General features: G+C 32.9%; 1 protein-coding gene across 1 annotated transcript in view; it reads left to right on the top strand.

Moving 5' to 3' along the window:
* Window positions 1-27,364, top strand: part of LOC130450287 (uncharacterized) — a 156,658-nt gene that overhangs the window by 65,825 nt on the left and 63,469 nt on the right. The window contains exons 6-10 of the mRNA XM_056788613.1: window positions 7,805-7,944; window positions 9,408-9,485; window positions 10,334-10,427; window positions 14,752-14,959; window positions 22,332-22,364. Of these exons, the coding sequence (XP_056644591.1) occupies window positions 7,805-7,944; window positions 9,408-9,485; window positions 10,334-10,427; window positions 14,752-14,959; window positions 22,332-22,364 (553 nt within the window). The remainder of the gene's footprint in view (window positions 1-7,804; window positions 7,945-9,407; window positions 9,486-10,333; window positions 10,428-14,751; window positions 14,960-22,331; window positions 22,365-27,364) is intronic.

Genomic DNA, 27,364 nt, shown 5'->3' with positions numbered 1-27,364 from the left:
TTTAAATATTGTCGTGGTTACATCTGGAAGTTAAAAAATCCCGTTTTATTTTATTTCCGTACGGTGTTAACCGATCCACAATAACGTTTTCATGCTTATCCTCATAAAAAGTAATAGTCCCATCAAACGCAATTGACTACTTCCTCGCTATAACCACGATATAATCCATATAATGCCCTCTGGGTTAAATCCTACAGTAACCATAAATGATATGGTAGCATTGTACGAATTTTAATGTCACTACTGAAATTTACGATATTTTGCGAGGCAATAAAATTATGTACATTCCATCAAATTGATCTTAACCCTAAAGTCTATATACACTATCCTGATTTTACTTGAATGAGGAAAAATGTACGAAGATGGTCCCAGAAGTATCTGGTCCAACCAGTTCGATACCCTTTTTATAACAAGAGTCGTCCATATCCTCAAAATAGTCAAAAACTACCATCTTTCCAATTTTGGAAAGAGGAAATGATCCGATGGGGCTTATTTCATCAATTTTGGCCACTCCGATGACGGATGCGTGAGTTAGTGCATTGTCTTGGCTGTTTTTGCTTGATTTCTTCGCTCAAACGTTACAATAAATACGCATAATACTCTCCATTGATAGTTTTATCTTTTTTAAGATAGTCATCCCATACGAATTCCAAAAAACCGACGCTATGACCTTGCTTGCAGATGAAACGGTCTCTCCGTTCCATGGAGCCGATTCTCCTTTTTTAGTTCACTGTTTTGATTGTTCTTTTGCTTCGAAAGTGAAGCGATGGACCCAATTTCATCCGTGGTTATAAAACGGTACAAAAATTTCTCGATGGAAACATCTTCGTGAAGCTGTTTTTGTTCCATTGTGAACGGCACCCATCTAGCGCGAAGGTTTCTCATTTATAAATTTTCAGTTAAATGAAATGCCTACTACATCTACTAGCTCACGGACTATCATTCGAGGATCATCCAGTACCGCTTTGTGGATTTTCTTCTACATTTCTGGAGTCGTCGCCTCATTTGGTCGCCCACCGCGATGCTGGTCTTTACAAGTCATACAGCCTCGTTTAAACCCAATCGTAGAATCTAGTTCAGCTTTTATATTGGTTGGACTAAGGCTTTTTAAATGAAATAACCAAACGACAACCTTCAAACATGAAACATTTACTGTATCTCTAGGTCAAGCCTGGTAATTCCAGAACCATCCTCGTAGCGAAATAAAGAAGGATCCTGGCATTCCTATTGTTAATAAAAACAACAGAGGATTGGGAAATTATTGAGACATAATGTTATAAATGATCTACTCAGTCTGATTTCAAATCAGGTTTAGTCCAAAGTCTCGGTATGTCTTACTAATTCGACAAAATCTAAAACTGTCTACATTGAAGTTTGTACTGATATCTAAACGAAGGTTTTCAATTGATAAATTCCTGAATCCTTAGATTGCATCTTTCACTATCTTCTAGATTTAATCCTCGGCGTTTCGTTTATTCCTAAATCTAAACTTCCCATAACATAAAACTTTCTTTAAATCGACTATATATCTAAGAATAATGTCGAAAGCTGGTGGTGCCTCAAATCATTGTGCCTCAACGTTTTTGAAAATTAAACTTTGTGATATAAAAATACGTATCAGCCTTTTGTACTAAATAAAATCACCATTAACCTCGTTGAACCTGTGGAATTCCAAGGGCTTGTTGCAGACAATTCTTTGAAGTTGGTGTTACATATCGACGCTTCGGTATCGGGAATTCAACTCTTCTTGGTGAGGCTTGTGATATGAAATGAAATATTATCAATGCCTGGCGATCCTAGTAGTTTTTGTAAATTTTGAAAACGTTTGTAGAAATTTCAATTAATTTATCATTGAGTACGCTGTTGAACCGTTTTTCGATTGATCTTTAGGCACTTCGTCAATCGTTGGAATAACTAAAATAAATCTGGAACTAGTTCTGAAAGGTTGCTGCGAAATATCCGGATATATCTTTTTGAACACAAACATTTATATATTCACGTGCAAATGGAAATTAATGTCGCCAAGTTTAGATCGTTTATTAGCCATTAACCAATAATAGAACTCGACATAATATAATTTGGTTTATAACTGCTTTGTAAACTCTACGATTCCGTTGATGACGCAAAAATCATTCGATGTAAGAATCAAATTTCCACATTAAATAAATTCATTGTTCTGCCGAGGGATTACGGGAAGGGAATTAATTCGAAAACGTACAAGTTTATAGATGAAAAACAACAGAAAATGACATTTATTTGTCCAGGAATTCGATGATAATTTCAGACGTACCTGGCCTAACAAAACACAAAAATTTTTGAAAAAACTTCTCAATGTTCTCAAAATAGCCGATGTCACATCTTCATTTTAGAAATATCTCTAACCACCGAGCCGTTTTTTCAAGTTTGGGGACAGAAAATAATCCAAGGGAGCTAAATCTGGTGAATAGGGTGCATAAAGTAGCAATACAATAATTTTGGTCATTTCAATGACGGATGTGTGAGCTGGTGCATTGTCCTGATGAAACAACACTTCTTTTTAACCAAATGGGGTCGTTTTTGCTTGATTTCTTCTCTCCAACGTTGCATAATACTCGCAGTTGATGGTTTTTTCTTTTTCGAGCCATCAAAATTATCCTACGCGCATCCCAAATAAACGACGTTTATTTGATGAAAAAATTCTTTCTTATACAAAATTTGAATTATTACAAGCCGATTTTCTAAAAAATTCACAAACATGGGGCGTCATCACTTTTGACGTAGTGACGTGAATGTTAATTTTTCCAAAATGAAATGTACTTCTTGTGAACCCCACATAAGGCTTTCTACATCCTTTTTATAGGGTGTTTCTCCCTTTATTCAACTTTATCGTTGATTATTCTTCAGTAAGTCTTGTCCTTGGTCTTTTATTTCCATTCTACTCAGGTCCTACTCTTTCAAACTCTTCATCTGAAACTCCCCCTTGTTTTTCTGTCGTCTGAATTCCACTACAGCGTTAAGAAACGTAAATATCCATTCAATCTTTTGCTTCCAACATCTTAATTGTTCCCTTTTTGAACTGCTTGCCGTATCTCATAATTTTCATTTGAATTTCCCTCTTGATTCCATTTCTTCGTTTACTGTTGTTAGTTTTATTAACTTTTCATTATTTTTCGTATGCTATTATTTGTGAGTTAAATTTTGGGAAACGAGAGCTCTTCAGTCTTTTCTTTGCTTGTCAAAAGCTTATTGAAAATCTATAAAGAGCATTTCAATATTGATCTAGCTTTCATTTATTTTTCTTACAATTTTTTTAATTGTTAACTAGCTTTTACCCGCGGCTTCCCTCGCATCGAATCCATTAAATAAGTATCAGAAATCGTTATAATAGAAAAGAACGAACTTTGTAGCTATATTAGAACCTGAGATATAGATCTTTGAATGTAGAAAAATTGCAAAAAACCTACAAAAATCCGTAACTCCACGTTGAATGTCCGCTCCTAGCTCCTCTCAAACTCAACCGATTTAAGTGTTCAAAAACTCAAAAGAAAGAAGGTGTTTTAGAGAGTGTTTTTGAACTAAAACGAACTCTGTAGCTATATTAGAACCTGAGATGTAGATCTTTGAATGTAGAAAAATTGCCAAAAACCTACAAAAATCCATAACTCCACGTTGAGTGTCCGCGCCTAGCTCCTCTCCAACTCAACCGATTTAAGTGTTCAAAAACTCAAAAGAAAGAAGGTGTTTTAGAGAGTGTTTTTGAACTAAAACGAACTCTGTAGCTATATTAGAACCTGAGATGTAGATCTTTGAATGTAGAAAAATTGCCAAAAACCTACAAAAATCCGTAACTCCACGTTGAATGTCCGCTCCTAGCTCCTCTCAAACTCAACCGATTTAAGTGTTCAAAAACTCAAAAGAAAGAAGGTGTTTTAGAGAGTGTTTTTGAACTAAAACGAACTCTGTAGCTATATTAGAACCTGAGATGTAGATCTTTGAATGTAGAAAAATTGCCAAAAACCTACAAAAATCCATAACTCCACGTTGAGTGTCCGCGCCTAGCTCCTCTCCAACTCAACCGATTTAAATGGTCAAAAGCTCAAAAGAAAGAAGGTGTTTCAGCGAGTGTTCTTAAACCAAAACGAACTCTGTAGCTATATTAGAACCTGATATATAGATCTTTGAATGTAGAAAAATTGCCAAAAACCTACAAAAATCCATAACTCCACATTGAATGTCCGCGCCTAGCTCCTCTCCAACTCGATCGATTTAAGTGTTCAAAAACTCAAAAGAAAGAAGGTGTTTCAGCGAGTGTTCTTAAACCAAAACGAACTCTGTAGCTATATTAGAACCTGATATATAGATCTTTGAATGTAGAAAAATTGCCAAAAACCTACAAAAATCCATAACTCCACATTGAATGTCCGCGCCTAGCTCCTCTCCAACTCGATCGATTTAAGTGTTCAAAAACTCAAAAGAAAGAAGGTGTTTCAGCGAGTGTTCTTAAACCAAAACGAACTCTGTAGCTATATTAGAACCTGATATATAGATCTTTGAATGTAGAAAAATTGCCAAAAACCTACAAAAATCCATAACTCCACATTGAATGTCCGCGCCTAGCTCCTCTCCAACTCAACCGATTTAAATGGTCAAAAGCTCAAAAGAAAGAAGGTGTTTCAGCGAGTGTTCTTAAACCAAAATGAAATCTCTATCTTGAATAGAACCTGAGATATTGAGGATAGAACGTGTGTATGTGAAAAACTCCCATAAGTAATGTACAAGGGGAAATCGCATTTGAGTATAACTTGAGAATGGTGAAAATTAGATGAAATCCAATGAATGATGGCTGATCTGTGCATCAGTACCTTTCATTGAAAAAAAAAAAATTAAGCAAATCTGTTGGGTAGAACGCCTGAACGGACTCGGAATGGAAATCATCAATTTTTTTAATATATAAGATACGTTTTGCTTCACTCGCTGGGCATCTATGTATTATAGTTGACTTTATGTTAAGACCTGTATATAGTAGCGTAATTTTCTGTAGTTTTGGCAATTTTTCTAGCATCTCTTCTTCTATCTATATACTTGTTATTATTTCGTATATCGTTTACGCAGTTTATATCCGATTTACTTTATCAGTTCCACATTTATCTTTCTAATTACATCTATTATCTCATTATTTGTTAGTTCTCTCTCATTTCTTCCAATTTTTCCTCCAATACATCGATACAATATAAATTTTCCGTTGCTTAAAATGCCCCTTTCAAATCTATGCGACAAATTTTCCGTGTTTTTGAAAAAAATCAACAATACAGCACAACTTTTTCCGGATTTTCAACTTAAATAATTTGTTCTATAATATCTCCGCGCCCTGTATAAGTTTTTCACCCAAAATTTCCAATTTTCTTCAACTCCTGTTGCTTTATTATTTACATTCGTGTATTTTCCCTGCTGTCTGCAATAACATTTCGAATAATTTCATCTTGTCGTGTTGTTTCTAATTTATTTTGATTATAATTCATTTCCATCCCACTGTATAGTCTAATACTATAAGATATTTCACATAGTGCATATTCTTCTATAATTTATTTCATCTATATAAACCAACACATTAAAAACCGAGATGCTACGAGTCCTTAATTCCTATATATTTCGAAGCACTTAAGACCGCAAACACTTTAGGTAATAATTTAAGAAAGCAACACATAAAGAATACTAAGAGAGGGCCGATAAATATAAAGTACATCCACGTAGTAAAGAAAACATTCCCGTGGAAAATGTACGTCGGTGCTTGTAAGTCCATTACCGGCTTGGTCTATAAAAACATTACATCTCGAAACTCGGTTAAATATTTTATAGGGTAACATTTTGCAAATGACCGGAAACATTATCTAAGTAAAAACTTTTTTATCCATTTTATCCAATTCCGAATAAAAATCACATAAAATGAGATGTTGTAATTCTAGAATCTTCGATTCCTAGAAATCTTCAGGCCAAAAAAAACATAAACGTATAGGTATTAGAACAGGACTAGTTTCACGGTCTATATCAACGAGTTCGTGACTATTAAATAATGAGACTGGTGATATTAAACACTTTTTTTTATATAAGATATCAGTTTTATCAAGTTTCATGTGAAATTCCACAACAATCCGTTGCTCCTAAATGAACGAAGATCACCGCTATACTGGTTTGTCTACAGACACGATAAACATCGTATTCGACAGAGTAGGCTTCGGGCTAAACATCTAACAGATCTAAATATTTAGCTTAGGCGTACTTTTTCTGTAGCAGTGCTAGTATAGTTGGGATTGTCTGCCAGTTCTTTTGGTGAATCCTACGGTTTTTTATTGTCCCACAACAGATAATTTTGTGCTACGATGTCATCTCAAGTTTTGATATTTTCTTACCAGTTCTACCAAGGATCTACCTTATTATAATTTAAAATTAGTTGGGGATATGAATAAGCATTATCTTAATCAATGTATACGACGTTATCGAAGAATTCCTTGGATGCGCGCACTGCTGTACCTCGTCGAAGGTGTTAAATTTTTGACCTCTCCGGGGGCTTCTTTCAGTGCTCCACATAAGGGTGACAAGTCCGGGTTGTAGGAAGGAAGCTCAATTATCTTCCTTGCGCAGACTTGGTTGTCTTCGCTTTCAATTCATTCAACTACCTCAACAGCAAGTTGTTCTGATGTCTTGTGTGATGCTAGTTCGCTGTCAACGATTTTGTGACTCATTCTCGACGACTTTGCGCTTTTGTACATTTAAAAACAACAAGAACTTACTATTTCCATGTTTTAAAGCCTTCTCGCGCGAAAAAACGAATGATAATACGTTGCGCAACGGCGGCGGGCACTTGACGTTCACTCAAGGTCGTAGCGCGCGCGTGAAACGTGCATTAGCGTCTAAAGCTATGTCACACTGTTAATAAGAAACCAACAACACATAATCAAGCCGCAAAAACATACATGCGCGCCATCTACATCGTTTGTTTTAAATCATTTTTGATTTCTTTACTTCAGTGACTTTAATTATAAGGCAATTGTTGTTAATAGATTATTTCCAAGTGAAAATTTACTTGTTTTTCGATTTTTCATTTTAAATTTCTTCCTCAAGAAAGATTCTACAATTTTTAGAGTAAACACGTCCATATATTATAATTTTCTCTGCGGTATATTAATTATGATGCAAATTGAATTGCCTACGTTTAATGCCTACTTCGTTATTTATATTCTACTACAATTTCCTTTCATCACCATCGAGTGCCGCAAAGGATGCTCCTTTAACTTCACTTCTATTAATATTTAATACAATCCTGCCGAGGGTGTGTTTGCATGACTAGAAGGGATGTTCCGTCATCCGGATGGTGCTGAATTATTTATATTTTACTTGTGTCTCAGACGGACACGTGTTGACTTCTCAACATATTAAGTTACCTTCGGAAAACTAATTTAACATACCAGGTATACACTACACACTTCGATAAAACTTATTTCCTCTTTTAATTACACTACAAAAATATAAATTAATGTATGGCAGTGAAAAATCTATGCGAAACAATGTATCATAATGCAGAAAACTTGATTTACGGTCCTACGGACCATCCCGCGAGCGTTGCATCACTTTCTGTTTGTTTTGACATTGACATTGACATTGACATAAAATATATTGCTTAACCTCAAAAGTAGCCAATAATTTTTCAACTCAACTACAAGATCTTTGCCTCGTTATTTCAATTCAGTACAGAAAATACTTTTTTCAAATATTATATCGAAGAATATAATTTTTTTCTTTGGTAATATTTGCTGGTTTTCATTTTCAGTTAGACAGATTTAAGGAACCTCCCGCGTTTGGACCCATGTGCGATCTATTATGGTCGGATCCACTAGAAGATTTCGGAAATGAAAACAACGCCGAACATTTTTCACACAACACAGTACGTGGTTGTTCATATTTCTACAGGTGAGTAATTTACACCATTTTGGTTAACATTCAATCTAACCAAGTATGTTAATTTTAGTATTTCATTGTTTATTAACGTTGTTTTATTATTGACGTTTATTGAATCTACTTCTCAAACATTGTGATGTTTGTCCTATATATCAAAATCAATTGAGTTTATTATACTATTAGGTAAAACGTTTCTATTGAGCTCCGTTATTGATGATCGTTTATTACCTAACAATAATGAAGGATTGAAATCGCAACGGAAATGATGAAGATTGGTTTGCAAACAAACACAATTTACAATTCAAATCTCTTCATCAACTCGTAGGTGCTTAGGTGAATATCGTTATGTTGTCAATGTGTCTCATTGACCTAATTAACTTGGCAGAGCATATAATTATCTGTAGTGTAGGGTAAATACCAAATATCTCAATACCATTCTTGGCAGATGATCAATTAGATACCTTTTGTAATGACTCTCTTAGGATGTACAGGATGGTGTTTGAAACTATTTGCACTAGGATTTATTTCCATTATAAAGCCTTTTGTGGTTGACTGGATCCTCCCCTATACACCTGAAACGATAAAACAATAGAGACAGTGTAGTGCAAAGGGTAAACCAGCTCTTAAAAGTACAAAAGCGGTTTCATAGATCGATGCATTTAAGGTGGATGAATGTATTGCGGAGAAGCGACCGCATTTGGAGGTAAATCCATCAGGAAAACGCACTTTGGAGGCTAAAATTCAAAAACTGCACTTATTATTGGTTGGTCATCCACCGTATTAGCCTGATCTGGCCATTAGAGATTTTTTATTGTGTTCAGAAGATTGAATCATCGCTGAACTGAGTGTATAGACTTGAAAGGGGACTATATATTTAATATTTTACGAAATTCTTTATCGAATCATGCTACTCATTTCAATCTTATCAATTGAATCACCACGTACTTTAATGTTCTTTAAACGATCCATATTACTTACGTAATACATTTATATACTAACTCTAAACTCTTCACCAACACTTTTACATAATTCTTAACACACTAATTTATTTAAATACATCGTTTGGTTGAACTATACCGATGTGCCTATGACTATGACATCAAATAGTTTACTAACTATCCTGTTGCTTTCCAGAATATTCGATTTTCTGTAAATCACTTTGTCGTAAACTAATAAAAAGGCTTTTTAAAGTCAGAACATAATGTAAACAGCTAGAAATAGCGCTAAAAACGATACAAAGAATCGGCCGGCGTATAAACGGCGCATTCACCAAACTTTAGTATCGATGACCGGATAGGACCGGCTTCACGGTCTATAGCAGTGGGCGAGTTCGTAACGGTGTAAAGATCATCAAATATTAACTTGTTAGAAGATGTTTTTATGGTTTTTTAGTAACAATTATGAAAACTGAACGCATCGTTGTGCAAAAATTACATTGTTGTATTTGTTTAATTGATATGGAATTTTTGTTACAGCTACACGGCTTGTTGTGATTTTCTACAAAATAATAATCTTTTATCAATAATAAGAGCACACGAAGCACAAGATGCGGGGTAAGTATTTTTATATTTTATATAATTTATTCGTTAACGCGACCCCGATATAGAAAAGACCCCGATTCGGTGTGAATCTAACTGAAGGCACGGAGATGTATAAAGAAATTATGAAATATTTTTACTTCTTTTAAAAAATTGATATTTTTGTAGAAAAAAATACAATTTATAAGTGTACGGGGTTTTTCTTAAATAAATACCAAAACTTATTGAGATGTGTTAGAGATATTGAAATTAGTTACCTTATTTTTATTGCTCTCAATTTCATTACATTACTAGGACATCTGAATACAGCAACTAGAGAGAGAACTAAGCCCGTTACGAGAATTTTATTGGGGGAGATCGGGACATTGTTTTTTTTTAAGAATGGCCCCGATATAGCAAGAATTTTCCGAATGGTTAATATTTCATGAGATTGGAAAGGTGTTAACAAGTCAAATTATCAATTTAACTGTCCACTCATGAGATTGAAAAGAAAATATATAGTTTGGTTGGGTAGTTAGACTATTATTTGTTCAGATATCAGCAAATGGTGTAAAGCTACCTTCAAAAGAGGCTGATTATCATTTGGTGCAACTTTCCGGAACGGAAACTCAACATAAAGTGGATAAGAACGCTACATACTCGTATAAAATTTAATAATGTTCAAAATATGTATATTAATTTTGGAAAACACAGAAAAACTTCATGATTTGTAATTTGGAATTAGCTAAGTGTTAATTATTACTTTGTTTTGCTTATTAATAGTTTTTTCATAGATAATTTCGGTGCTGTATTTAATATAAAATCTGTTCCCCAGTAGGATTTTGATGGCTGCCACAAATAAACTATTTTTATGTTTCTTTCAGATATAGGATGTACAGAAAAAGTCAAACGACAGGCTTCCCTTCATTAATTACGATATTCTCAGCACCGAATTATCTGGACGTCTATAATAATAAGGTGAGTGGAATTGCAAAATTTTTGTTCATACTATTCGTTCTTCTATTAATGAAAATCTAGTGTTGTTGTTTAAAAATAAATTAAAACCGAAGTCATTATGGTCGAAACTGCAGAAACAATGAAGAGAAAACATTGGAATGGAATATTGGGAGAATAGAATATAAAAAAAGTATGTGGAAATATGAAACTTGAGAAGAATGATGAAAACATGAATTAGAACACAATAAAGAACAAAAAACATTAAAAAAGTGACGGAACACTAATATAAACAAATTACAAGGGATTTAGATAGATGACCAAGAATAATGATGATGGGAAATGCTAGAACAGAAACCAAAATCTGAATAGGTGGGAAAAGGGAAAAATTCATTAGTTTTATAAGTGGGAATCCATTTGCGATCAAAATCTATATTCATAGAAAGAATATCATTGCACTCAATGGAACTAACTAAAAGCTAAGAAAAATGTATTATGAACAGTTTGGGAAAAACCTCTTAGACTCAATAAATGTCAAAAAATGTGTTTTGAATCATTTAAAACATGCTACTAGCAAATACTAATAATATTATCACAAACCTTTGATTTTTACGTTCGTTTTTGTCTACCTGGTGAGTTAGATTTGAATCAAAATATATAATTTACTCAAGCAGCCACTCGACTGGTTTAAAACAAGGATGAGGCAAACATTTTTTGTTTTGGACGAGGAAAAAACGAAAAATTCGTTTGCTATATGTTGTAGCGATTATTGCATTACATTTTCTCGGAGAACATGACTTCCGCGTCAATTTAAATTGTCCCAACAATAAGTTTTATTGAATATAAACTCTAAAAATCGGAGAGGGGGACCACAACTAGTTGAATGACTAAAAATATGTTGAAAATAAATCAATGAACAACTAATTCTCTTGCTATCCACTGCGACGATTATTGAATCATATTTGCCACAAAACATGACTTCCAAGTCAATTGAAATCGTTCCAATGTATTAACTAAGTTGTGACAAACATTGAGGGTCCTTATTTGAGTAACCTCAATTAATTGAACGACTAAAAGTATATAAAAAAGAATCAATAAACAACTACTCCCCCTGCTATCTACTTCGACGATTATTGAATTAAATTTGCCACCAAAACATGACTTCAAAGTCAATTGAAATCGTTCCAATGTATTAACTAAGTTGTGACAAACATTGAGGGTCCTTATTTGAGTAACCTCAATTAATTGAACGACTAAAAGTATGTAAAAAGAATCAATGAACAACCACTTCCCCTGCTATCTATTGGGACGAATATTGACATAAAATAGCCACGAAAAAATGACTTTAAAGTCAATTGAAATCGTTCCAATGTATTAAATAAGTTGTGACAAACATTGAGGGTCCTTATTTGAGTAACCTCAATTAATTGAACGACTAAAAGTATATAAAAAAGAATCAATAAACAACTACTCCCCCTGCTATCTACTTCGACGATTATTGAATTAAATTTGCCACCAAAACATGACTTCAAAGTCAATTGAAATCGTTCCAATGTATTAACTAAGTTGTGACAAACATTGAGGGTCCTTATTTGAGTAACCTCAATTAATTGAACGACTAAAAGTATGTAAAAAGAATCAATGAACAACCACTTCCCCTGCTATCTATTGGGACGAATATTGACATAAAATAGCCACGAAAAAATGACTTTAAAGTCAATTGAAATCGTTCCAATGTATTAAATAAGTTGTGACAAACATTGAGGGTCCTTATTTGAGTAACCTCAATTAATTGAACGACTAAAAGTATGTAAAAAAGAATCAATAAACAACTACTCCCCCTGCTATTTACTTCGACGATTATTGAATTAAATTTGCCACCAAAACATGACTTCAAAGTCAATTGAAATCGTTCCAATGTATTAACTAAGTTGTGACAAACATTGAGGGTCCTTATTTGAGTAACCTCAATTAATTGAACGACTAAAAGTATGTAAAAAAGAATCAATGAACAACTACTTCCCCTGCTATCTATTGGGACGAATATTGACATAAAATAGCCACGAAAAAATGACTTTAAAGTCAATTGAAATCGTTCCAATGTATTAAATAAGTTGTGACAAACATTGAGGGTCCTTATTTGAGTAACCTCAATTAATTGAACGACTAAAAGTATGTAAAAAAGAATCAATGAACAACTACTTCCCCTGCTATCTATTGGGACGAATATTGACATAAAATAGCCACGAAAAAATGACTTTAAAGTCAATTGAAATCGTTCCAATGTATTAAATAAGTTGTGACAAACATTGAGGGTCCTTATTTGAGTAACCTCAATTAATTGAACGACTAAAAGTATGTAAAAAAGAATCAATGAACAACCACTTCCCCTGCTATCTACTGGGACGAATATTGACATAAAATAGCCACGAAAAAATGACTTCAAAGTCAATTGAAATCGTTCCAATGTATTAAATAAGTTGTGACAAACATTGAGGGTCCTTATTTGAGTAACCTCAATTAATTGAACGACTAAAAGTATGTAAAAAAGAATCAATGAACAACCACTTCCCCTGCTATCTACTGGGACGAATAATGTCATAAAATCACCACGAAAAAATGACTTTAAAGTCAATTGAAATCGTTCCAATGTATTAAATAAGTTGTGACAAACATTGAGGGTCCTTATTTGAGTAACCTCAATTAATTGAACGACTAAAAGTATGTAAAAAAGAATCAATGAACAACCACTTCCCCTGCTATCTACTGGGACGAATATTGAATTAAGTTTTTCTCGAAATATACACTGTAGAAACAAAACAAAAATTCACCACGACTGTGATGCGTCCAACTGCTAATTACCTGCAACGTAAATTTCCATTTGGGTCGACAAGCAATAAAGAATTCGATTTGGACTGGACTTGATTGTAAATTAAAGTGCCTGGAAATGTGATTTCCATTTTCGAACTGCACTGTTTTGTTATTATGAGTTTATGTTTAATTATCCGTTATTGCAATGCAAATCCACCGAATTACATGAGGTAATAAATCAAATATGGCGTTTTGAGAAAGTACTTAATGGATTAATTCCGAAAATCATTTAGTTGTCACAAAAAACAAGCAAGTACTTGATATTGTAATACATTTCTTATTTATTTGAACAGCTATTGACGTTATACACAATGTTTATTACTGCTTTAATTAATTCATTTATTATTACTAAATTCACTATTCACTAAATTATTCCCTATGACTTATTTGATTTTTAACATACTTATTCAAATAAACCGCTTATTTGTCTATCACGATGTGTTCGGAATGATATCAGATTGCTTACTGACTACTACGGCTCGTTTATATACACTTTAATCATATCCAGGAATAAAAAACATAAAGTAAATGGTCCTTCCCTTCTTCTTCTTCATTGTACGTTAAGACTTAGTCCCGTTTTTGCATCGATGGTTGCCTAGCTGCAGCTGGGATGATGAAGACCAGCTTTCATACCATCTTGTAGGTGGTCGGGTCGTATTCGGTTTTTCTTTCTCTGCAATCTTTGCTGACCTGTCATCTGTCATTCTGACTGATTGCGTCACAAGCTCGGATAAAAGAGGAAGGTTCCAAGTGAGGCCAGCGACCTGCTTGGGCAAAAATTGCTCCTCCTAGAACCGATGGTATAGCCTCGGAAGTGACGGGATCCAATGTCAAACGGTCCTTATGTTATTTCGCCAAAAAACACCAGTGAATGTTGGATCATGAACAAAAAAGGAAACATATGGGAGAGAATGGTACTGTATGGTCAAGCTGAGAGGGAAACAACGAACATAGTCTGTTTCAACGGAAGATAGAGCGAAAAGGGGAATGAATAGAGCAGAATAAATGGATCTAGAAAAGGAAAACAGAGCTGAGGTGAATCCACCGTGAATACAAATAGATGGAGGAAAGCAGTACAGAAATTTTTACGTCTACAAGGCCTATTGAGATGTTTATATTTAAAATATCTTGAAAGTGAACAATTTGGAAATGTGTGGTTGGAATTTTCAGTCCGAAGGGAACGTTTAAACCAAATTTTGCCGATAAAAGTCTATATCTGTGGTTTAAACTGACGTTTCAAACTTCGCTTGTCAAATTGCCTCTTATTAAATTATTTTAACGAGGTATTTTGTCTATGGAAATCAAGAATCAATTTGACGGAAGTAACGATTTGATTTGTTGCATTAACTTTCCATAGTTTCCGATTTGTAATTTCCTGAAATAAATTAGTGTATTTCGATAAAGGAAATTTCTCCCGATTCACTTCAATTTTCCAATTATTTTTTGTACGTTTCACAATGTGGAAATATTGTTACAGGCGGCCGTATTGAAATACGAAAATAACGTTATGAATATACGTCAGTTCAATTTCTCGCCACATCCGTATTGGCTGCCCAATTTCATGGACGTCTTCACGTGGTCGCTTCCCTTCGTCGGCGAAAAAGTTACGGAGATGCTCGTCAACGTACTCAATATCTGCTCGGACGACGAGCTCGTCTCGGACGGAGACGACGCTTTGGAGGAAGGTATGTATCTCTTCATTCTATTTTTTTTTATTCGAGAATATCAAATTGGTTTTATTGTCTTTAGCGTGGTCGATACGTCTATTGATTTGGAATGTTTAATACTTTTATTCGAATTATCACACACATCAACAACGCAATCGAATTGCTCACAGCTTAACGTCTACTTCACATTTCACAAAAAATTTATTGTCCTGGCAGAATATTAGAAAGGAATTTCAATTTCTTAAATTATTCTTTACGTATGATTATGTTGTGTACAAGAAATATCGACCACGCTATTTACTCGACAATTATTTTTCCTTATATTTAGCAGATTATTCTTTAAAAAACAACGTCGTAGTGATATCAAAGCAGCTGCAAGTGTAAATTGAGTACAATAAAAAATATAATACCAAATAAATATTGATAGATTAATAATCTATGCTAGATTTATCTTGTAAGTTGTTGAGACAGCTTAAAGAACGCTGGTTCTCAGCTTTTGTTGTCGATTCACTTGAAAACACGTGCAAGGGTTTCCTCAAATAATCCATATTCATTATAGTGTTTTACTCCAACGAAATATCTCGTGAGGAATCTTGAGAAAACGCGTCGCTTCCAAGGAGAAATTTGTTCAATTCTACTACACTATCCACTATTTAGCTACCTCACTAAATTATTGCATCATATCTTGCATAAAACTCGTTAGATGCTAAATAACGAAGTTGTATAAATTGCGTTGGGATGAACAATCAGAGACAGAATAGAGGAAAGGTTACAAAAAGAAGAGAAGAAGAAGAAACAAAAACGTAACCAAACAAAACAAAATAAGAATGTACAAAACCCTAATAAGACCAGTAATGACGTACGCGATGGAAACAACAAAAGGAAAGTAGAAAAACTGAATAGAACCGAGGGACAGATAATGAGATGTATGAAGGTCCAAACAAAACACGGGAGGGAGAAAGTAGAGCAAGAAATAGAGCTGGGGAAGGAAAATATAGTGAGATACATAAAAGCACAAAGACTCAACTGAGCCGGGCTTATAATGAGAAGAAAACCAACTGAAATGGTCAAAAGAATGACGAAATAAACCCCATTGTGGTCGAGAAGAAAAGGCAGGTCGAGAAAGACTTTGAGAAAGGAAATAGAGAAAGACATAAGAGCACTTAATATAGAGAACTAGAGGGTAAAGTGCCGGAACCGAAAGGAGTGGAAAATTGTTATAAAAGCAACCAAGACAATCGATAAACTGTAAAGAAAACAAAAATAGAAAACGAGGAGTAATCCACCTCAAAAAAAGGGATTTTAAAGCGCTAAGAACGATAGCCATAATCCAAAGGAAACGCCTCTAAAGCCTCTCTCATGATCGCTTCTTATTTCTTTGTAGTTTCGGAACGATTTCTTGTAGTAGCTCGAATCTTCCGAAGTCAATTCTTTCAATATTGCACCCTATTTATTTCTGCTTAATATCCCCACTATCTGCGACGTTTTCTTTGTTTTTGGCTCTTCAAAATATTCCGCGATTCAAATGCTAATTGTATGCGTACTTTGCGAACAACGGTTTCCATTTTGTGACAGAAAAGTATTTAAATTGAAATGGCTGTTTGATTTGTGTCAGACTGATTAGTGAGAACCCCCGCCTAAGAACAGAACAGTGTTAGTCAAGTTCGAAGAATCGTAGCTCCCAAAATTATCAACTTTTCCTTCGGGAATTCAAATTATTTTCTTCTTTTCAAGTGTCTCTAGTTCGAGTGTAACAAACTTTCATTCAAAAGTTGTTTCTCGAAGCTGCAATGTGCCAAACGAATTTTTATCAAAATTTTATGAATCGTCCTCTAATGTTTTGTACGGAATACGGCAACTCATGCTTGTCAAAAGGTTTTTATAGTGCTTTGCAGCTGCTTCGATGTACTACTTGTGTAAATAAATTTATTGAATAAAAACACATCACTGATAGAAACATTTTAGAAAAATATTGGAACTGGAATTTCTCATTCGACAATAATTTTACATAAAAAAAAAGATATGATAAAAGATTACAGATAATGTTATCTTACATGTTATTCCATTTATATTTTGGTTATTATTACATAAACAAACTCAATTAACATTGATGTAAAAGGTAAATTTATAATTTTTTCTTTTGTTGTACATTTTTCTTTTATTTTTTATCGTTTTTCTCAAATGAAATCATTCGTTCCGACAAACGAAAATGGAAAACTATGAAATTTGAAATTACCTCGATTCAATTTCAATTTAAAAACCAAATTTCATAATAATTTCGAATTCGGATCGTTACTGAACCACTGGAATAATTTTATAGAATGTAATACAGGGTGTTTCATAAAATATAGTTTTTTTTCTAGCGTACATTTCACATTTCAATCTTCAATTCAATTTGCTTTTCTTGTAAAAGATTCAGTACTTAATTTACATATATTTTTGAGATTGGAGAGACACTGAAATGTTGAATAGGAACCGAAAGATCCTCCAGGTGAACTTAAGTGCAATTGCGTACTACTTGTATTCCGAGAAAACTCCCGTCCGATTTCGCCCGGACGTGTGTTCCCGGCATAACATATTTCCAAATTTTTCGATCTTGAGTGTAAAAATAAACAATTTAATTGATAATTATGGTAAAGTCTAAAGGTTTTATAACCTGCGAGTGTTAATATCGTCCGTATACGACAATTTGTTCCAGAAAATTGGAATTTGTTGTATAATTTTGAAAATCGTGGATGTTTTTCATAGTTTTTCATGTTTAATAAATCTGGTGTAAATAAAAGTGGTTATGACAGATCTATTCCAATATTTTCGTAAAGTTTCTTTCAATCATAACTCTTTCAAATAAACACATAACATCTAAAATATATTAAAAAATTTGAAAATTAAATTTCTAATAGCTCTTACAAAACACGCTTGTTCTTTTGAGTAAAACAAAGAATTCAAAAAATATGTCTCTTTGTTCATTTTTTTCAATGCTACTTGGAAAATCAGATGGTAAGGTTCAGTTTTATTTTGAATTTACTTTGCTTCTGAAACTATAGAAACTTTTTAATTAGATTGCCTGTCTAGAATTGGTTTTTGTTTGGTATTTTTATTGGGTTCGGCGTTTTTCTTTTGAAGTAGATCACCTGAAAATTTCTATAAAATTGAAATTCCATGCAAATTATTTTTCGAAAGAAATGCGTAGATATTCGATTTATTTTGAAAAACGAAAATTGTACCGTCTCAATTATCAATTTTCATGCTTTCCAATTGATTATTCGATACAGGTACACAAAAAACTGCACTGGAAGCTTCTCTATTGGTACAAAATGATTAATGAAAAATTTATTTCCATACACGATTATTAATTGCTATTTATAGACAAGTAAATGGCTTTCGAAGCTTCACAACTATTATTTAAAATAGAAAATTAGGTTTTTTACAAATTTCAACAATCCAAACACGAAAAAAATTATAATTTTTCATCCTCTATTCTAATAATGAATCTCATAATTCATACAACTATTTTAAAAAAGGTTTTCTCATCCCAGATCTACAACTAAAGAGATTGAACGTCAAAATTGCCGAAATTCCGGACTTTTTTTGAAAACTTTTCGGGGAAAACTAAGAAACTATGCATTCCATCAATAAAATCACTATTTACAAAAAGAAATCTGAAAAATTTCAGGTTTCTATCAAATTTTAACTTTTTTCGTTTCTCAGTTAAAAATTTTTTGAGAAATCATATTCTTTCCACCACCAACATCCTGATGTCCTTATCCTAGGACATAAAAATAATGAAATTTGGCAAAGTATGAAAATATTTCATCTTATAGCGACTTTAGGACGATATTTACGTAGAGAATTAATTTTTATTTTACATTCGCTATATTAAATGACACGTATTCGTAATATATAGGGTGATTTGATAAATACCTTCATTTATAAGCGTTTGTTTTCCAATTTTGAGGTATACATTGACTCTCATTGATACACGTAAAAGTATTGAATCTAGAAAGGCTTTAAAAGCAATTAATTAAAGCAGTGAAGTCATAACTATGTTTAACTACACCTGGAATCGTCACAATTTTGAATTATATGGAAGGCAGTAACAAAAAAATGTTAATTTGGACATTAAATTGGTAGATAAGAACTAATTATCACAAAAATATGTTTCGTACTAAAGTCAGTGAAGCATTTCATGAACGATTTATGGTGATCCATTGGACAAGAAGCTTAAGATATCCAACTAAGCCAATAAATCGGCATTAGCATTGAAAAACAATTCGGAAACTTCAAATATAACGTAAATAAATATTTATTAAGAACCTATTCTCGTACATATTTGACCACATGGTTGTAGAACTGTTAGTTTATGCATTTTCCTTAATCTAACCATTTTTTACAATTGATGTTAACGAATTTCAAACGAAAATTAGAATAATGACAATGTATGATTACTAAAAATTTCACTGAGGTGTTTCAAACATATTAACGTTGCCTCCCAATTTCTTTAAATATTTTCAGGAGTATAATACCCACTAAAAATCAGGTATTAGTATATTATTTACTCATAAGACGTTTTTAATTATTTTTTTAATTGTTTCGATACACTTTGAAGCGATAACTTTTTTTTTTGGAGAACGAATATATTTTTCAAACAATATATAAGTTTGTATGTACTACCCTTTTGAAAATAGGGGATTGATTAATGTTGGAAAATGTATATTTGTACAATAACCGAAACTGAATTTATTCTGTTTGGTTTTCAAGACGTTTTTAATGCTGGGTGCTAATTTGTTTTTTTTTCATGTTATAACTCAAAAAATATTCTTAAAAATGAGTCATATACTTTTTATGTTTTCTTCGAAGGTCCTTATAAGATCAATTTGTTGAATCTTTGTCTGTCTGTACCGTTTATAGAGTATAAAGTATAGAGGTGTTGAGATAGACCTAGAATTACGAAATTCACCAAGAAAAATCTGAAAATTGTACAAGGTGTCCCACGATGAGTTAAAACTATCTGTATATGGGAAAATACTTATAGTAAAATCATGAAAATTTCTACGTTCAGGTTTTCGGATACGATCTTTTTAACTAAAATATTTTCAAAGTTGGCCGACTTCCGGTTCTACCGGAAGTCGACTGTAACTTTCTAATTTTAAATGGAACACCCTGTATATTAATAAATTTTCGAGATATACGTAAAACTTTATCTAAAAGCTTTTTTCGAAAAATGCATACTTTTTGAGTTATTAATTTTTTTGTAACAAATTTAACCGTTGCACATCCTTATAAATTATTTTTTTACGACTATACCCTTGAAGATGAGAAAATTGTTTCTATTCGGTTGCTTTTAGCAAGGTTAGACGTATTTGAATCTAATTCGAAAAATTTGTCATTTTATATAGGGTGTGTACAAAAAGTGCTCGAAGTTTTTCGTCATAAATATCAAATTTCTTCATTTTTTTAAATAGAACCACCCGGTTTTTTCTATTTCAATGCATTCAGGGGTAAAAATAAGACAAATTGATGTATACTTTCGTATACCTAAAGCTTATTATTATACAGATATTAAGTGTTTTGTGTAAATTTTTAGAGATGCAGGTGTGGTCTAAATTTTATTTATTCGTTATTAAATTGAGAACCAGTCATTTTAACGATTCTCGAAAGTATTTGACTAATGACAGTCTATTTATTACAAAGCCTAAAAATTGAAACCTGTTAAAAAATACAATAATAATTTAAAACCTCAAATATCTCGGAAACGACTAAAAGTTGGTATAGGATTAGTAAATACAATTTGATTTGATTTTTATACAGACCTCGACAAGACAGAGAAAAATACTTTTTATTTCTTTCTATTTGTCTTATTTTTTACCCCTGAATGCATTAAAATGGAAAAAACCGGGTGGTTCTATTTAAAAAAATGAAGAAATTTGGAATTTATGAAGTTGAACTTTGAACACTTTTTACACACACCCTGTATAACAAGAGAAATTTTTCTACATAGATTCAGATACGTCTGACCTTTCTAAAAACAACAGAACAGAAAAAAATTTCATATATTTAAGGATAAAAAAATAATTTATAACGGTCTACAACGGTGAAATTTTTTACAAAAAAATTACTAACTCAAAAAATATGCATTTTTCGAAAAAAGTTTTCATACAAAAATACACTAAAATTTTACGAAGATTTCAAAAATGTATTAATATACAGGGTGTTCCACTTAAAATAACAAAGTTACAGTCGACTTCTACGGGTGTCTGTAGATTTTTTTGCTAATTTCTATAAAACAATTGCAGTTTTTTAATCGAATCACAAAAAACGAGGTTTTTAGAATTAGTAATTGACATCGTATCATGTGTAGTACCTGGGGTATCGAATGAAAAAGCTTCATTTTTTTGTGTGCGGTCCATGGGCAAAGTTAACCGCTAAAACTTTCCCTAGTACCCAAAATCCTATGGATCGCATACAAAAAACAACTTTTTTACACTTTTTATTTGAAATAAATCTTTCCATTACATAAAAAAAACCAAATTTCGTTCGCTTCTTTATCCTTTGAACGATTATTTATGCTCTTATGTAAATTGTATAAAAATGTACGACGAATTTTGAAACATTTATAAATATTCGTGATAGACGATACCGTTAAAAACAAAAGATACCAAAAAAAGTTAACAGATAATGTAAATTTAGCACAAATGCTTAATGGACCGAATGTACGGTAATGTTTCAAGGACCCAGGTCTAATTAAACACATTTAAATACGATCCCTTGGGACGGGGATAAGGTTTGAAATAAAATACGTCGTGTTCTGGACTGTGGGGAAAATTAAGGACGTGTTAATTAGGTAGTCTAACTTTTTTGAACGTTGAAATCAAAAAACGACATCCTACCGAAGTTATTTATATTAGAAATGTTGTATGATTGAGTAGTTTATTAATTAAAAAACTTCATACTACATTTTGTGACATGACTTCACTACCACCTAACATTTTGCATGGAATTTTGATTTACCATATAAAAATACCTAATGAAGACCCCCATAAGGCATGTATTGGTCGGACAGGCACATGAAAATGCCCTTGAATCAGAGACGACCAAACATGTTATTGTAGCCCTTAACACAAATACTCTATCCCTTGATGTATACTCATGTTTTTGTACCAAGTAGCATCTTGTCTATACATATAACGATATGAGGTATATAATATAAATATTTTCTAAAGAGCACCGCATAAACTCTTCGGCACATTTGTTTCAAAATTTTCAAAATCTATTCAAAAACACACCAGTGACCCAATGCACTCGTATTGCTTATATTTTTTCTCCTATTCTGACACTTCTATTTTTCACTATTTGTCTATATTGTCGCCTTGGAATCGCGCCCTACACACAGCGAAACAGGCTAAAATAGTTATAAAAAAACCTGGTAAGTTATCACAGAACATGCAGCTTGGACAAGGAGTTTAAATAACACAGCATTTAATATAAATCCCTAGAAAATAATTTCAATGTATCGCGGAAATTATACGACACTTCGTTTTTAGAAAATTCAACTAATATTTATTAAACAAATTTGACATATATATGTACATATCATTAATAATTATATATGATTTATATCAGTTATAAAGTAGGTGCATAAATTATTATTTTGGTATAAATATATTGACACATCTCTCATGGTTTCAATAATTAGAATGAAAGATTTATTTTAGTATTTTTATAGCCCCACCGGGGCGCCTTCACTCGCTTTCTCATCGCCCGCTCATTGTCGTTTTTTCGGGGAATCGTTAAAACGTGAATATATAATATATCGAGAGTGTGGATGACTCGCTCGCCATGACTCGAAAGTTTATGGGACACGCGATTTCGCGAGAATCTGAATCGGGTATATCAAACAACAGTATCCAGAATTTATATTATAAAAAGGATTTGTTCGAACTATTTCTTTCACAAATCTTATTTATACTTATCGGCGTTTTAAACCCGAAAATAAGCGGTTTAAAAGCATATAAGTTTATGTAAAGATGTAAAGTTATGACAAGCATAAATTAAAAGCAAAAAATCCCGCTTAATTGAGCTCAATCTTATGGAAATTAGGTTTTGGTCAATTTTTTTTTTAAATTTAGCATAATCTCAACCCCAAAACTACCCCTGAAATGTCCGGAGGAACCCTGAGAAGAAGAGAATTGTGTTTGGCCAAATGTTCTGAAATTTCTAACTAGAAAAAATCGCCCCTAATGAGTCCAAGGGGACCTTAAGAGGGCCAGTTTCTTTGAACCTGGCAAAATGATAGTTTGAAGCACGCTGATTAATAATCTCAACCCTAAAACTACCCCTGAAATGTCCGGAGACACCTTGGGAGGAAGAGAATTGGTTTTGACCAAATGTTCTGCAATTTCCAACTAGAAAAAATCGCCCCTAATGAGTCCAAGGGGACCTTAAGAGGGCCAGTTTCTTTGAACCTGGCAAAATGATAGTTTGAAGCACGCTGATTAAAAATCTCAACCCCAAAACTACCCCTGAAATGTTCGGAGGCACCTTGGGAGGAAGAGAATTGTGTTTGGCCAAATGTTCTGAAATATCTAACTAGAAAAAATCACCCCTAATGAGTCCAAGGGGACCTTAAGAGGGCCAGTTTCTTTGAACCTGGCAAAATGATAGTTTGAAGCACGCTGATTAAAAATCTCAACCCCAAAACTACCCCTGAAATGTCCGGAGAAACTCTGGGAGGAAGAGAATTGTTTTTGACCAAATGTTCTGAAATTTCTAACTAGAAAAAATCGCCCCTAATGAGTCCAAGGGGACCTTAAGAGGGCCAGTTTCTTTGAACCTGGCAAAATGATAGTTTGAAGCACGCTGATTAAAAATCTCAACCCTAAAACTACCCCTGAAATGTTCGGAGGAACCCTGGGAAGAAGAGAATTGTTTTTGACCAAATGTTCTGAAATTTCTAACTAGAAAAAATCGCCCCTAATGAGTCCAAAGGGACCTTAAGAGGGCCAGTTTCTTTGAACCTGGCAAAATGATAGTTTGAAGCACGCTGATTAAAAATCTCAACCCTAAAACTACCCCTGAAATGTCCGGAGGAACCCTGAGAAGAAGAGAATTGTGTTTGGCCAAATGTTCTGAAATATCTAACTAGAAAAAATCACCCCTAATGAGTCCAAGGGGACCTTAAGAGGGCCAGTTTCTTTGAACCTGGCAAAATGATAGTTTGAAGCACGCTGATTAAAAATCTCAACCCCAAAACTACCCCTGAAATGTCCGGAGAAACTCTGGGAGGAAGAGAATTGTTTTTGACCAAATGTTCTGAAATTTCTAACTAGAAAAAATCGCCCCTAATGAGTCCAAGGGGACCTTAAGAGGGCCAGTTTCTTTGAACCTGGCAAAATGATAGTTTGAAGCACGCTGATTAAAAATCTCAACCCCAAAACTACCCCTGAAATGTCCGGAGAAACTCTGGGAGGAAGAGAATTGTTTTTGACCAAATGTTCTGAAATTTCTAACTAGAAAAAATCGCCCCTAATGAGTCCAAGGGGACCTTAAGAGGGCCAGTTTCTTTGAACCTGGCAAAATGATAGTTTGAAGCACGCTGATTAATAATCTCAACCCTAAAACTACCCCTGAAATGTCCGGAGGAACCCTGGGAAGAAGAGAATTGTTTTTGACCAAATGTTCTGAAATTTCTAACTAGAAAAAATCGCCCCTAATGACTCCAAGGGGACCTTAAGAAGAGGGCCAGTTTTTCTGAATCTGTCACAATGATAGTTTGAAGCAAGAAATGACAACATATTAGTTGGAAAAAAAATTCGTCTTTCAAGATATTTATCTGCAAAGCTCCTTCTATGGGAGTATATTTAAATTTATAAATCATGTCCTGCGTCATTTGTATTAATTTCTCGATTTTATCTGTGCTAAGTCAGTTTCTGCAAAATTACATTTTTCCCTAAAGAAAATATCAATTGTGAGAGAACGTGTACGAAAAGAAAGCTGTAGAAAATTCCAGGAAAACCACCAAACGCAGTGTCAATACTACCAATAATATTAAAGTTTTTCGAGATATTACTGAAAAGAATAAGTTCTATACTTGTAGAAAGAAATCTTCACATAAAGTTTGATTTCAGGAAACATAACTCGACTATAGACCGTGTACACAAAATAACAGATGTCATAGAAAAATCGCTAGAAGGAAAGAAAGTTTCTACCTTCTTAGACGTGGTTCAGGCATTTATCGTATGCAAAAGTGTCATATAAAAAAGCCTTTAGGATAAAGCGAGAAGATACTTGGTTTTTAGAGTCCTTAATGATTCTCTAGATCATCTGGATCTCTTCCTTCTAATGACATTTTTCTCTAGAAAAAGGTTTTGGTTCAATGAAAGGCTTTTGGACAATTTTCTTAACAATCTTCTTCCAGAAAGGCAGAATACCTAAACCAAGAAACTTTTATTATATTCATAGAGTTTTAAGTCGATGCCATTGGATCTTGATGTTTTATTAGCATTTTGAATAGTATCTTTCCAGGTTCATTTCTACACACACAGTGGTAATGAGCTTCTGATACCAATCTAAACTACTCTGAAGCCTTTTTGAAAGCGTATTTTCTCGATCATATCACTTATGATTATCTAGTCGTTACTAAATTAAGAGAAATGAGATCTGCTATGATCTCTAGTGTCCTGGTTAAGCACGATCTTTTGCTTTAGCAATTTTATTGGAGCTATGAGTTATACAAGTGCAATACATTAAGATTGTGCTGTTTCGTATTCACTCTTGGTAAAGGTCCTTCAAGCGAGAATGTGAAAGAAACACAAAAAATACATTAAAGTTGAAATAAACTCTAATTTTAATATAAAAAGTATAATAAGCATACAAAACACTGTCTTTTTGGCATTTATTCTTCAATTAATTTACAAGGTTTTACAATAAAACATATAACTGATTAAAATCACAAAATTTTTAACTTTTTCGATAATAATTTTCCGAAAATAGTTGAATTTTCAAAAACGATAAGTCCAGATCAAACTACGTCTCCCGATACATTATTTTCCTGGGATAATCATTTTTTTTTGGAAATTTTTTTAATAATCACGCGTTCTTGTGCCAGTTTTATTTGTGGAACAATACTTATTAACTAATAGTGGATTTTTTTTATACTAATCGTCTCGAATCGTGACAATCTTTTTTTTTTAATGAATTTAATAGATTTGATTGATTTTCATCTGGTTGCATCAATTCAATTGAAACTGACGCGTTTTCAAAAATAATAATACAGTTCTTTAAGGTGATATTTTACATGAAGGTGCGTTAATTTTTTTCAAAAATTGAAAAAATCTTTAATGAACTCTTAAATTTAGAACGTTGTTTATAAAGACGCGTTAATTTTTTCCAAAAGCGAAAAAAATCATTAGTAAACTTCAAATTTAGAACGTTATTCATAAAGGCGCCCAAATTTTTTTCAAAAGCGAAAAAAATCATTAGTAAACTTCAAATTTACAACGTTATTCATAAAGGCGCCCAAATTTTTTTCAAAAGCGAAGAAAATCATTAGTAAACTTCAAATTTATAACGTTATTCATAAAGGCGCCCAAATTTTTTCCAAAAGCGAAAAAAATCATTAGTAAACTTCAAATTTACAACGTTATTTATAAAGGCGCCCAAATTTTTTCCAAAAGCGAAAAAAATCATTAGTAAACTTCAAATTTAGAACGTTATTCATAAAGGCGCCCAAATTTTTTTCAAAAGCGAAAAAAATCATTAGTAAACTTCAAATTTACAACGTTATTCATAAAGGCGCCCAAATTTTTTCCAAAAGCGAAAAAAATCATTAGTAAACTTCAAATTTATAACGTTATTCATAAAGGCGCCCAAATTTTTTCCAAAAGCGAAAAAAATCATTAGTAAACTTCAAATTTACAACGTTATTTATAAAGGCGCCCAAATTTTTTCCAAAAGCGAAAAAAATCATTAGTAAACTTCAAATTTACAACGTTATTTATAAAGGCGCCCAAATTTTTTCCAAAAGCGAAAAAAATCATTAGTAAACTTCAAATTTAGAACGTTATTCATAAAGGCGCCCAAATTTTTTCCAAAAGCGAAAAAAATCATTAGTAAACTTCAAATTTACAACGTTATTCATAAAGGCGCCCAAATTTTTTCCAAAAGCGAAAAAAATCATTAGTAAACTTCAAATTTATAACGTTATTCATAAAGGCGCCCAAATTTTTTCCAAAAGCGAAAAAAATCATTAGTAAACTTCAAATTTATAACGTTATTCATAAAGGCGCCCAAATTTTTTCCAAAAGCGAAAAAAATCATTAGTAAACTTCAAATTTATAACGTTATTCATAAAGGCGCCCAAATTTTTTCCAAAAGCGAAAAAAATCATTAGTAAACTTCAAATTTACAACGTTATTCATAAAGGCG

This window comes from Diorhabda sublineata, chromosome 11, assembly GCF_026230105.1.
Source record: "Diorhabda sublineata isolate icDioSubl1.1 chromosome 11, icDioSubl1.1, whole genome shotgun sequence".
NCBI lineage: Eukaryota > Metazoa > Arthropoda > Insecta > Coleoptera > Chrysomelidae > Diorhabda > Diorhabda sublineata.
The sequence above is the reverse complement of the archived record's forward strand: the minus strand, read 5'-3'. Positions and strand labels throughout refer to the sequence as shown.